Source organism: Pteropus alecto, unplaced genomic scaffold (genome assembly GCF_000325575.1).
Source record: "Pteropus alecto unplaced genomic scaffold, ASM32557v1 scaffold39, whole genome shotgun sequence".
NCBI classification, from domain to species: domain Eukaryota; kingdom Metazoa; phylum Chordata; class Mammalia; order Chiroptera; family Pteropodidae; genus Pteropus; species Pteropus alecto.
This window is the reverse complement of record NW_006443568.1, coordinates 4,416,443-4,429,826: the sequence shown is the minus strand read 5'-3', so window position 1 is coordinate 4,429,826 and position 13,384 is coordinate 4,416,443. Positions and strand designations below refer to the sequence as shown.

Genomic DNA, 13,384 nt, shown 5'->3' with positions numbered 1-13,384 from the left:
CCTGGGGCAACAGTCCCACCCAAGAAGCAGGAGCCATGGAGCAGGGTTGCGGGTCTTACCGCAGGTTTCTGTCTGTCCAAGGCAGGACTGGGACAGAGTAATGGAAGAGGTGCAGGAAGCTCATGCTGCTGTCTATGCCAGCCCCACTTCCTTGTTCCCCAGGCCAAGAGACAGAACCATGTTACCTTTCTGGGCAAAGGATTTCTTCCCTGGAAATTTATCTAGTCCCTTCCATCTGTTCTTAGCCATTGCCTAGAAATTAAGCTGGAAATTAATCCAGGGCAGTCTGGTCATAGTTATCCATCCCTGGGAATTTGGGAAAAAGATTCCCACTATCTTCTATCAGTTCCCAGAATGGCAGTAACCCTCAAACAAAGGAAACTTAAAATTATATCTTTGTTCAAAGATCAAGTGGTTTGGAAAAATCTGTCTAGGTAACTACACTTATCAACTAATAATTTGTATTCTTATTTTAAAATTAACTCAAGATATTCTAACTCTATAACACAAAGCTGAGCTATCCAATTTTGTAACCATGAGGCCACACATGGCTATTTATATTTAAATTAGTTAAAGTTAAATGAAGTTTAAAAATCAGCTTCTCAGTCACTCTAGTCACATTCAAGTACTCAATAGCCACTTATAACTATTGGACAACACAGATGTAGAACATTCCCATCACTGCAGAAAATTCTGTGGGACAGTGCTGACCCAGCATGAGATGACCAGTGGGACAACATGAAATTCCACCCTAAGCTCTTTTATTAGTCTGGGCAGCTTATCTTAGGTAAATGCAGAATTTTGGTAAAGACTCTAGAAATATTGAGAAAGTCAGCATATCTACGCCCATTCCCATTCACACACCCATTGGTATTTTCATGGACCACTAGCAGGACTCCAAGGTGGGAACCACTTCACTCCATTACTTGCCCTTCAAGGAGTCATAAGGGCTAACTGAAGCTAAACCCTCATTGCGCTGTGTTTTTTTGAAACCCAGGAGGCTGATGGCCATGTAAATCCATTCAGCTCTTGGTGTTCTGAACAAATAGGTGAATAATCCAGTTTAGAGCCCAACTAATGCCCCTTTCTTATTGGTTGTCAACGTAGCAGTTGCCCTACCAGACGGTGATGAAGTCTCCGGAGGGCTCTGTCTGCAGCAGGCTGAGGTTGAGGCGGATGCCATGACCAATGGGCACGGTGATCAGCCAGACACAGTCCTGGGAACTGGAGTATGGACTGGGGAAGCCAGGGGAGTACACTGTGCCATTGGATGAGGTGATATTCCCACCGCAGGGGACTGCAGGGAGGGACCACAAACACAGATGAGTGCTGGAGATCACCTTCCACCTGAGAATTCAGATGACTTCCTAATGAAGTTCCAGCTCCCATCACAAATCATCCTGTTCAAGGAGATGGGGCAGCATGGGGAGAGGAGATAGGGCTGAGGATGGCTGAGACTGGCTTTCCCCACCAGTCCGAACACACCACTCCCCATACAGCCCTGATTTTCCGTGCCGGTGCTTCAAACAGCCTGCCTTAGCCCCCGGCCACCCTCCTTCTCATGGACAAGACCTGCCTAGAAGGAAGGACACACTAAAGCTCTCCTCTCTCTTTTCCTAGAAGTGGGGGGCAGATGTTAGAGTCAGGGTATAGTACCTTTGCTGGGAAGAAACAAAAGGGAGCAAGGACATAAAAGCACATAGTTCTGTTCCATGGCACTCATGGTCCAGTGGGGTATAGCCACATACACCAGCATCTACAGCACAAGGGCACATGCTGCCAGTGTGAAACACTGCAGGAACAGTTATGGGAGCCTTCTTCTGGCTTTGGAACAGTTAGGGGAGCCCCTCCTCTGGCTTTGGGAGGGTAGCAAAGGATTCCTGGTAGAATTCACATTTAGACTCAGATCTGAAGGATGACATGGGCTAAGCAGGCTTAAGACAAGAGAGGAGAGCAAAGTTCTATGAGGAAGGAACAGCAAGCACTAAGAACCGGAGGTAAGAGAACATGGCACGTGGTAAAACTGAAAGTATTTCAGCTTAGCTGGAGCGTAAAGTCCGTGTGAGTGGAGAATACCAGGGAGTAAGTGGTAAGCAGGCCCTGAGGGACATGGTGTGCTACATTAAGGGGTTTACCCCAAGGGAGATGGGAATGCCTTGCTAACTTGAGTAAGTTGAATGTCAGGGGTATGTTGATGGTTTTGAAGACTCGCTCGAGCTACACTGTGAAGATGGACTGAGGAGTGCAAACCTGAAGGCTGAGAGACCAGTGAGGAGCTTCATCTAAATGGCAGCCTAGATTAAGGTGGAGGCAGTAGACAGAGAGAAGGGGATCCATTTAAAAGATAATTAGGATGTAGAATTAGGGAGACTTGGTGAATATGGTAGATGAGTGAGAGGGAAGGTACCCAAATTAAGGGCTGAGTAACCAGGTGACTAGAGGTGCCCTTCAGTGGATGAGGATTCCAGTTTAATGGCAGAAAGATGATGAGTTTAATTTTGAATATGTTGGGATTTAGATGCCTCAGGATAAGAGCAGAAAAAAATGACCGAAGAGGTGACACAGATGGAAAGATAATTGGAAAAGTAAGAGAACAAGGCATCAAAAAGGTCAAGGGGAACACTTTCTCAGGAGGCAGAAGGGCTTCTGGCTTAAGATGTCTGACTGAGCACTGTGCTTTTCTCTCTCTTGTGATGCCATAAAAAGAACAAGATGTAATAAGGAATAAAAGGACGAAAGTCCACAATGAAGCTTGTCACAGAGCACGAGATCAACCAACAATTCCAGAATAATGGACTGGTTAAGCATGGGGATAGTTCTGAAAATCTGAAAAACAAACTGGGGGTTTAATAGTTTTAGAAATTATGGCCTTATAGTTTGACGTCAGCATAGCTCAGTTCTACAAACAAGGCCTGTTTTTCTATGGAGAGTGACTACTTCAAGCACGTTGTCTGTGAGCCAGTTACTGTGCTGGGCACATTACATGAGCCATCTTGAAATCCTCTCAGCTCTTACAAAGTAGAGACGAGAAGTCCCATTGTACGAAAGAAGAAACTGAAGCTCAGAGAGGGGAATTGGTTCAAGGCAGGAGCCCGGGATGATCTGATCCTGGAGATGGGGCACTTTCTCCTAGAATGCTGTCCTCCTGCCAAGCTTTCCCCTTTCAAGACAAATCCCAGCTTCTTCTCCAGGAAAATGCTGAGCCTCAAGAGTGAAAAATGAAGGAAAACAGAACTGAGGTGAGCAGATGAGGGTACAGACAGCACAACCTCTACGTCTTCTTCCATCCTGGTTCTGATTAATGAAGACCCAGGAGAGTGTCGCCTCTAGCTCCCTGATATTATTAACTCGGATATCTCTAGGCACATGTAGGAGAATGAGGATTGTCCAGGAAAATGCTGAGCCTCAAGAGTGAAAAATGAAGGAAAACAGAACTGAGGTGAGCAGATGAGGGTACAGACAGCACAACCTCTACGTCTTCTTCCATCCTGGTTCTGATTAATGAAGACCCAGGAGAGTGTCACCTCTAGCTCCCTGATGTTATTAACTCGGATATCTCTAGACATATGTAGGAGAATGAGGATTAGGAGGGGGGCAGGTGAAGAGAGAAACAAGAAGTTTCTTAAAAAGAGGTATTATTCTCTTTCCATTTGCGAAGATGCCATGGTTAACCCTACCTTCCTACCTGTCAGCACACCACTGGCTCCTACACCCTCAGGCAGAGTCTTCCCTTCTGACTGGGGATATCCAGCCCATCAGGTTGGACATTCCCAGGGGCTGAGTATGTTTTCCCTTGGCTATGGCCCACATCTCCTTCAGGTCCTCCCTAGCACTGGCCCAGAGTTCTGTCCCCAGGATCCTTCCCTGGATAGGCTGGGTCCCCTCCGTATGAAAAGGATAAGGTTTGCCAGGATCTCCCAGCATAGATGATCCCATGGAGCACGCAGGTAGATACAGGACTACTCTGGACCAGTCTCCCTAAGAAAAATCCCAAGGGATGAAAGAGGGACATACCTTCACACTTGGGCAGGGGGTGGTCCCAGTTCCGGTTGGTGCCATGTTGACATGTGAGGACAGGGTGGCCCATTAGTTGATATCCTGGGAGGCACTCGAAAGTCACTGATTGTCCAACATTGTAGCCAGCTCCCCTCACAATGCCATTGGCAAAGGGCTCTGGGTCTGGGCACTCTTGAAGTTCATAGGCTGGAAAAAGTCAGGAGAGAAGGTTACTTTATTCTTTCTTGGCATTTTCTCCCCAGTCAGAACACAGGAACAGCAGAGGGTCACATAGTGGTGAAGCAACGAGATTTGGACTGAGGCAGAACTTCGTCATTTGTTAGTTGCTGGCTTTGGGCACCTTATTTAACTTCTCTGTGCCTCAGTTTTCTTATTTAGAAAATGGTTCTTGTGAGGATTAAGTAGGAGATTATATACATAACTCTTTGCACTGTACTGGCACATGGTAATAATAGACAATTAATATTGTCTATTATTATTTTTTTAATGGGAAAAAGAGGCTCAAGGAAGACAACACTAGATTGAATCATTATTTTTCAGCACCTCCTTGGGGCCGGGTGTTGACCTAGTTCTTTCATTTAACTATGATAATGATCAAGATCACAAACATAGGAAGCAGTGAAGACTTGAGTGGGGTCTTTCCAACTCAGAGAAACCTACCAAGAAGGAACTGACTTGGTGGGAGGAAGCCAAATCTGTGGCAAGGAGAGGAGCCAGAAAGCTGCTTCCATGAGAATGGGTGGGCCTGACTCAAAACAGACACCTTAATGGAAGTAGCTGAGGCCTGCCCAACAGGGAGAGGTCACTGCGGGATTTGCTGAGCATGGCCTTTGATTAATTAAATACGCAGGACAAAGAATAGCCTTTGTGGCAGTAACCTGGCCCATCCTATACAGGAAATCGGTGGCCGGAGCAGAAGGAACATTTGAGTTCTCAGCTGAAGCTGTGGAAGCCAAATGAATGCTCCATGGAAGCGGACACATTTGTCACACGTAATAACAATATAAACAGCAGTGATCACGAACTTGACATTTCCTAAGCACCTCCTCTGTGACGGTGGCTGTGTTATACATATGAACGATTTCAAACAAAGTGCTATACTCCAAAATATTAATAATCATGATGTCTAACATTTGGGAATAATCCGATGTTTTATCATTTTGCTAAGTTCTTTATAGACAAAACTTCTCGAGAAGTTTTAATGGAGTAAGTTAAACCTGTCAGACTGGGAGACCTGTGTGGGAGTAGCTTATGCTGTTACTAAAATTTTGGGGGGAGTATTTATCTGAAGAAGGGAAAGGAAAAACCCAGCTCAGGAAATTCAGAGTATCTAGTAGAAGGAATTTTGAGAAAAAGTAAGAAAAAGTAAGCAACAGCCTCTACAGTGACAGGTGGCTCTTCCAGGAAGCAGGTCTTTCCATGAAGGAAAACCCTGAGGAGAGTGGTTAGAGCTCGCTCACAGGATACAACTCCGTAGAGCTAAGGGAAGTGTCATTGGAGGATGTGTGCTATGGGGCAGGAAGAATTATTCGGGTCTGTGACATATTGTAAGGCCCTGGTCGGAGGACTTGGGCCTCTGGCACAGAGACAACCTAGTCCAAGAGTTTGGGGCCATCACAACCAAGAAGTGTTAATGGAAGCTGAGGTCAAGTCTGAAGGGGAGCAGCTGCCTTGATACCAAGAGTGGTTCCACAGGTGTCATCAGGACTGTGGCACATGGGCAGGCACGGAGGGAGTAGCTGGGCCTGTGACCCAAGGGGAGCCTTCAGAGGAACATCCAGGCAAGTCGTGACGGTAAAACACAGGTGGGAGAAGGTGGGTCCACCACAGAGTGGAAACCCCAGTGGACGCTGCACTTCTCACACAGTTGGGCCAATTCCTAGTGGAGGTGTTGGGCCTCTGAAAACCTACTTAGAACCCCACTTATTCCCTGCTCCTATTCTGTCCCCCACCTGGCGGGGAAATCCTCAGAGAACTGGCCGCTGAACCTGTGAAGCCTCAGGTTGCATAATGGGCACATCGCAGAGACAAATGCTAACCCAGAATGTTGGCCTACTGGCCCAGAAGCCTCAACACAGGGCCCTTGTGCAGGGGAGCCTTGGGAGGGGTTTGGGAGGGCCTCAGCTCGGGACCAGGGCTCTGTGGGAGTGGGCAGGTCTCTTCCATGGGAAGGAGTTGATGGAATCTGAGAGACTCAGAGTAACAGCTTTTATAAGGACAAGTGAGCTTATCACATCGGGAACACGGCAAGAGTGTCTGGTTCCATCATAGGGGCTCAATGGGTAGGGCTGTACCTATCATAGGGGCAAAGGCACAGTGTCTGTGGGTCGGCCCCAGAGCAGCTGTCCCTGTCACAATGGTGGCATCATCAGTACTTGCATTAATAGAGAGGAGAAGCCTCAGGGAGAGTACTGCGCCTGTCAGAGGGCGCTATGGGTTGAATTTTGTCCTCCCCAAATTCATGTGTTGGAGTACTAACCCCCAGTACCTCAAAATATGACTTTATTTGGAGGTAAGGCTTTTATCTATCTTCACCTAAATGACAATGAGGTCATCAGGATGGGCCCTAATCCAATATGCCTGGTGTCTTTATGAAAAAGGGAACTTTGGAGACAGACATACAGGGAGCAAACCATGCATAGATGAAGCCAGAGATTGGGGTGATACTTCAGCAAGCCAAAGCCTGCTAAAGATTGCCAGCAAATCACCAGAGAGGCATGGAATATATTCTTCCTCATGGCCCTCAGAAGAGATCTTAATCTTGGAACTTCCAGCTTCCAGAACTGTGAGAGAATAAATTCTTGTTGTTTAAGCCACCCAGTCTGTGGTACTCTGTTACAGCAGCCCTAGATGCCTAAAACACAGGGGAAGCCCAAGACAGGCATGCGTCTGTCCCAGAGAGGAACACTGATCAAGTATTTGGGCCTGAGTCTCTCTTTTGACAGACTGTGTCCCTCTGAGGCATCATGACTCATTTGACAGCCCCACCCCACCCACCCAGGCTGTGTGTACTTAACAGGCACAGGCACTCTTAGCTAAGGTTGGCCTCTGTGACAAGCCCATGCATAGCTTCACTGGGTGTGGCAAGTGCCTTACTATCAATGAAGATGAAATGTCACTCTTTGGGTAAGAGGCACAGCTTCTCCCTGTCATTTCATTGGTGTGAGAGGCTCAGCTCCTCTTCCTGAGACCTCACCTCTGGTGACAAGCCCAGTCACACTCATTGGAGTTCCTTTCTCTTCAAGACACACAGAGGAGGCAGCACCCGTATAACTGGTCCAACTGTGCTCACCTCATGAAACATCCTTTAAAGCCTTCCCTAATGACAAGCCCAAATCCACGCCACCATACATCTCTGACATGGGGTGAGAAAGACAAATGTCAGAATGTTATGGATACAGAATATTCTACATTTATGTAGAAAGCACAACCAAAAAATTCATGAAACATGACATATTTTTCACAGGTACATAGAACATGTACGTCCACACATGGAAAAAGATCTGGAATGATCACATTAAAACAATAGTGGTTATTTCTGGGGAATAATACTGTGTTTGGAGGCTTCAGTCAAAGAGCTTGGCTTTATCTATAATGTTTTTAATTCCTTCCTTCCTTCCTTCCTTCCTTCCTTCCTTCCTTCCTTCCTTCCTTCTTTCCTTCTTTTTCTTCTTTTCTTTCTTCCATCCTATTTTCCTTCCTTCCTTTCTTTCCTTCCTTTTCTTAACGAGTTGAGTGTGTTTGTAAATTGTGTAATTAAAAATTAACTTTAAAAAAGAAAATTGCAAAACAGCATTTATAATACGATCCAATTTTGGTTACGATATAATAATATAGTTATATCAAAATATGTATCAAAAAATGGGGAAATCAAATTGTTGAAAGTTGATAACTCTGTATAACGTGGGGTTGGAAATGGTATTATGGGAGAATTCTGACTTTCAATGATGCACTCACAAAAACATCTGTAATATTTTAATTTTTCATAAGCATGTATTAGTATTGGGAAAAAATCTAAAAATACGAAAAAAAAATCAGTGCAAGAATATGAGAGAATAGGTTAGAACAAACGGTTCGGTCAGTGACACTAGGGAAGCATTGGAGCGAGAAGGTGGGCCTATCCAGGGCCGCTACGTACAGCTGCACAGGTTGGGCGCAATTCGCACAGCCACAGGTTATGGCATCTCAAACAGATGAAGCCTGAGCTGGAGTAGATGAGGCTTGCTCCATGGGAAGCATGCCAGGAGTGGGGTCTGTCACAGCATTTCGCTTCAGGAGGATAGTGCTGAAGTGAGTGTGGTTGCATGAAAACCTTCAGTAGGGGTGAATGGGCCTGTCTCATTGTGAAGGCTCAGTGGGCTGCCCTGGGATTGTGACTGGAATCCTCTAACAAGTCCTAGCTTTGCTGAGCATATTGGACTTGACATACAGGGGAGACCCAGAGGGAGTTAGCAGGCCTGTCAGGCCCAAGGGAAGTGGCTGGCTGGGTACTCGGGGGTGCCTGTGATGAGTCACTTGCTCAAGGAAAGATGCTGGCTATCGGGCCTGGACAGAGGTTGAACTTCCAAGGGCGCTGTTGGGTCTGCCACCCTGGTGAAGGCTTGTCAAATGGGGTTAGACAGTCTCAGCTAGGCCAGAGTGACATGCCGCCGAAAAGAAGCCTCATGAATGTTCCTGTTCCCCCACACTCAGCCCCTCCTGTGTTCTTTCTTCCTCTACATGGGAGGCTGGGAAGATGGGCAGTTGTGGGTAAGAGATGGGGATAGAAAGAGGAGCAAACGGGGCCTTCCTTGTCCTTACCTTGATACTCCAGCTTGAATCCTGGCCGGTTCTGGGAGTGGTCACTGTGGAAATACACAGTGGTCTCGTGGGCCGTGGAGAGCAGGGTGCTTGGAAGCTCACTTCCACTGAATCTGCCCATCATGCGGCTGGTCTCGTAGGGGCCGTTCCGGATTTCAATGAAGTCGTGGTTGGGCTCGGTGGAGAAGTTCAGGAACTGGATGTGAGCTCCTGGGAGCAAGACAGAGACAGGCAGTGCCCAAAGCAATACATACAGTCTTGTTTCAAATGGGCCCCCGCGGGAAAGCGCTTCCTGCCCGAGCCCACGTGTCCCTACCACTGACTTCCTAGCCAATCAAGATTCCCAGGACAGACTGCAGGAGGTGCCGGCCCAGCCCAGTCTCTTGTCTTCAGGCTGGACTGAACTTAAAAAGTATGTTATTCACGCAAAAGGAAGGGCAGCTGTCATTTCTGAGCTCCATCTCGAGTCCATTTTATTTTATTGAAAACAAAGTTCAGGACTGACATTTGATTTAATTTGTGATTCATATGTTTCATAGCAGTGTAAAAACAGCTTTGCTACGATAAACTTTTTACTTAAAAATAAGATCCCCCCCCATACACCCAACTGAAAGACATGAACTTCAAACCGGTATTTTCTAGAACACTTATGATAATTCAGGAATATAAAACTTAGGAGAATACGTTGTTCCATCTGTTCATTAAGCCAAGGGAAGTTTATACTTTGAGATCTTAATGGATTAATCAAGATCTCCTAACAACCTGACAGGTTAAATGGCTTAATTTATTTTTTAGAGAATGGAGGTGGGAATATTCATATTTGTTTATGATAAGATTTCATAAAATTGGATTACTATTAAAAATAATATGGAAAAAATATATTCACTGAGCATAGGAAAATGTCCACAATGTTAATTGTGAAAATCTGATCGCATAATAGTAGGTTGAATATAATTCTCATTTTTGAATTTAAAAACTAGAAAAATATTCATCGATTTGCTAACAATATTTATTGAACATTTGCCATGCATCAGGGCTGTACGAGGCATGGCACAGGGATGAAAAAGACCTACAAGGTCCTCGCTACCTTTTCATGGTGAGGACTAAGCTGTTAGTGATTGCATGGTGGGATTATAGATAATTTTAATTTTTAAAATTTGCTCATTTGTACTTTCCAATTTGCTTAGAGTGAGTTCACATATGTGATTTTTTTTTGCATCTGATTATTTAAAGAATAAAATAAGACTTGACATATAATGTTAAATACCCTTTATGTCTCCTGCTTTATCCCATTCCCTACTTCCTTCCACAGAGGCAATCACTATCATAAATTTAGAAGGTATCCTTCCAGTTAACGCTTTTAAGATTCTTAAGTAATACTCGGGTTTATTTGTTTTAAACATTTACATAAATGATATGCTTTACCTACAGTTTTACAAACCTAATTTTTATTCAACATTGTGTTTTTCAAGGTCTATCCAAGTTGATATACAAAGACATAGTTCATTGATTTTGACGACATATTAATTAATTCTAATTTATGAATTATCCAACAACACTATTCACTTCCCTACTAACGAACATGTAGATTGTTTCCAAGTTGTGGATAATTTTGCAATGAGCGCTGTTGTACATATCATGTGTGGAGCCTATGCTTTCCACCCCACTGCCCATGCATCATCCCAATGTTGTGGGCTGCATGTCCATCAAAGGACTGCAGGATTTCTGAACTGAGCTCCTGGAAAGAACTGGATGTGATCACTGTCATCTAGTGGCAGTAGCTTGTAAATGTAGTGGCTCTTTATATGCTGTTAGGGACTGTGTTAGAGTTCAACATTCATTTAAAAGCAAGGGATCCTGGTCTTCTGCAATTGGACCCTGCAGGAAGCTTATTCTCCAGGGGCAGAACAGATACTCAGGACCTAGAGATAGAGCATTCTGGTGGCTGAACCTCAGGGCTTAGAGAGAACAAGGATGTGCCTCCCATTTAAACTTCCTTTTCTGTTGGATGTTGTTTTCCCTTATCAACGCTCTATCATCTAAGGTTCTTCTGGCCCATGTATGGATGCAGAGCTAAAGGGTCTCCTAGCTCCTCTTTCCTCCGTGTCTCAACATCTGGAGTTTCCCAAGGCTTCTGACGTCATCATCATTTTGCACCCTGATCATCTGTCCCTGATTTCCTTCAGAAAATGGTATCAAATATAAGACTCCATCCTTTGGAGGGTCACCGGCCTCTTTCCACCCCTTGGAACAGATTTAAAGAGGGCCAGTTTAGATTACTTTCTCCTGAAAGTCCCTTCTCCATCAGAAGACCCACTCTAGGCTGAATAATAAAGGACCAAATAGGTGGTCTTCATTCCCAAGGTCACAGACTGGGAGATTATGGGCCGGTGCACGAAAGGTCCCTTTGGGACATTTTGTTCCCAAGAACAGAGCAGTGACTTGGGCAAAATGACTTATGTGCAAAGCCCATCAGTTCCATGTCAGCACAAGTCCTTTTCTCTTCAACTGAGATATCTGGGGTTAAATTTTATTCTGAGTGCGCCATAGATAAATCATTGGCAATTAAATTTTGCACCCAGATCACCATCCTCCACAGTGGCATACTCCATCTCCACAAGAAAACACTTCCCGATCTCTAAGGCTAGCCGGAATGTGCCTATGAAGAATGCAAACTCAATTTCATGTTGACCTTGGCTCGATTTAATTAGGATGAGAAATTGGATATTTAGTTAAAAGCACAATTCAAGATCCAGTCTCTGTAAAATAGATTTCTTTTTTCCTTTTCTTTAACCATCCCTAAGTAATTTCTCCTTCCACAGTCCTGGATTTTAGCTTGCTACTCAAATAGTAAAAACAATGGCAATTCCTAACCCTCTCAGCCCCACACTTAATGTTCTCAAAGCCTCCATCTCTCCCATTCTTAACTGAACCCACGATTGTACAAGAGGTCAACAGATAAAGAAATAGAGAGGCAGAGAGCTAAACTGCCTGAGCCACGGTTTTTCAGACAGTTGCTTTAAGTCCAGAGACCTGGGCGTGAAGACTCACCGAAGCCTACGGGCAGTGCGATTTTCCAGGAGCAGTCCATGTTGCTGGGGTAGTTGCCTGGGAAGCCAGGGCTCAGGATCACCCCCTCCATCTCTTCCACTGCTCCCCCACACTGTGCTGTGACAATGAGACCAGAGGGTTAGGGTAGCACTAAAGAGCGTACAGGGCCATGCCAGCATTTGGATGCTCCGTTAGAGCAGCGGTTTTTAACCTTTCCCAAGTCATAAACCCCTTTGAAACCCCTTCTAAAGAAACTTATACTTCATTTCCTTAAAAAAATTGCACACACGGGCAAAACTTGGTATGTAAGTTCAGCAAGGACTGCCCACCATGCTAGGACCATCGAGTAGTCCACAAACCCAAGTTGTGGACTCTTGACCTTGAGCATGCCCCTCGCAGTTCAGTTCTCTTAGTGAGGTCACGCAGCACAAGGCTGCTCCACGAGAAGTACAGCCATTTCTTACTTTATCCCTTAAATCTCCCTCTCCTCATTGTCCAATCAGCTCTTCCAAGACTGAAGAAAAAGGATCAAGGAAAAGGACTGGCATGCATTGATTCCCTATGCTATGCTAGGCACCATGCCAGGACCTTTGTAAATTTGTACTCCATGGGGTTGGGTGGTCAATAGATGAACCTGCCCTCAGAACTTTGACATACGCCCTTGGCCAAAGTGACTGTGATTAGCATTCCACGAGGAGCCAGCCACAAGGGGCTGGGCATCTGAAACTCCAATGGAGGTGACTTCTGAGTCATCAGAGGATGCAGAGCTGCAGCATGACTATGGCCTGGACAGTTGACATCAATACTTTGCTTTCACATCTTATTAGGACAAAGTTGTGTGAGCAGAAAGGGGTTAGCCATGCATGGAACCCCAGAGAAAGGAGCAGAGGGCAGGGATTTGCAGTGTCTAGGCAAATGCTTTCTGGGGAGAAGATTCTGTTTAGATCCGAAGAGGGCAGTGCCTGGGTTAAGAGGAGGAGCTCCAGCATTGACCATGAGGGACACACTTCCTGTGTGAAACCCTTCCACACCTCAGTTTCCTCCAACTGTGAAATGGAGCTAACAGCACCTATATCACAGGGTCGTTATGAGGTTACAACAGAAAGGACCGCACTTCACTTGGAACTGGGGCTGGCAAACAAGGTACACACTCATCCAATGGCAGCTGCTGTTAACGTGAGTGGTTTTCTTGGCAGGGCTTTTGTATTATGTAATGAAGGAAAGCGCCCTGGGCTGACCAGTCACATTTTTGACTGCTCAACAGACTACTGGGCCCTGTACCTGGTGAGATCACAGAAGGAAAATGCCATTAAGCCCATGACACTCCTTCGACTCACTTTGCTCCCTATCTCAAGGTCAGCCTTGAGGGGTACTTTACAGTGGCCCAGGCATCAGAGAAACCTAAGTATCCATTCCTGACCTTACCACTTTCTTTTTAACCCTAAAAGCCTTAGTTTTCCTACTTGTAAAAATGAGGATCATGATACCTCCTCTGAGGAAACATATGGTTCCGTGC

The 13,384-nt window shown here is 45.4% G+C and overlaps 1 protein-coding gene across 1 annotated transcript in view; it reads right to left on the bottom strand.

Annotated features, from left to right (window-relative positions):
* CSMD2 (CUB and Sushi multiple domains 2) overlaps nucleotides 1-13,384 on the bottom strand; it is a 571,413-nt gene that overhangs the window by 72,986 nt on the left and 485,043 nt on the right. The window contains exons 44-47 of the mRNA XM_025041387.1: nucleotides 11,869-11,985; nucleotides 8,818-9,027; nucleotides 4,015-4,203; nucleotides 1,120-1,297 (exon numbers count right to left, since the gene is read on the bottom strand). Of these exons, the coding sequence (XP_024897155.1) occupies nucleotides 1,120-1,297; nucleotides 4,015-4,203; nucleotides 8,818-9,027; nucleotides 11,869-11,985 (694 nt within the window). The remainder of the gene's footprint in view (nucleotides 1-1,119; nucleotides 1,298-4,014; nucleotides 4,204-8,817; nucleotides 9,028-11,868; nucleotides 11,986-13,384) is intronic.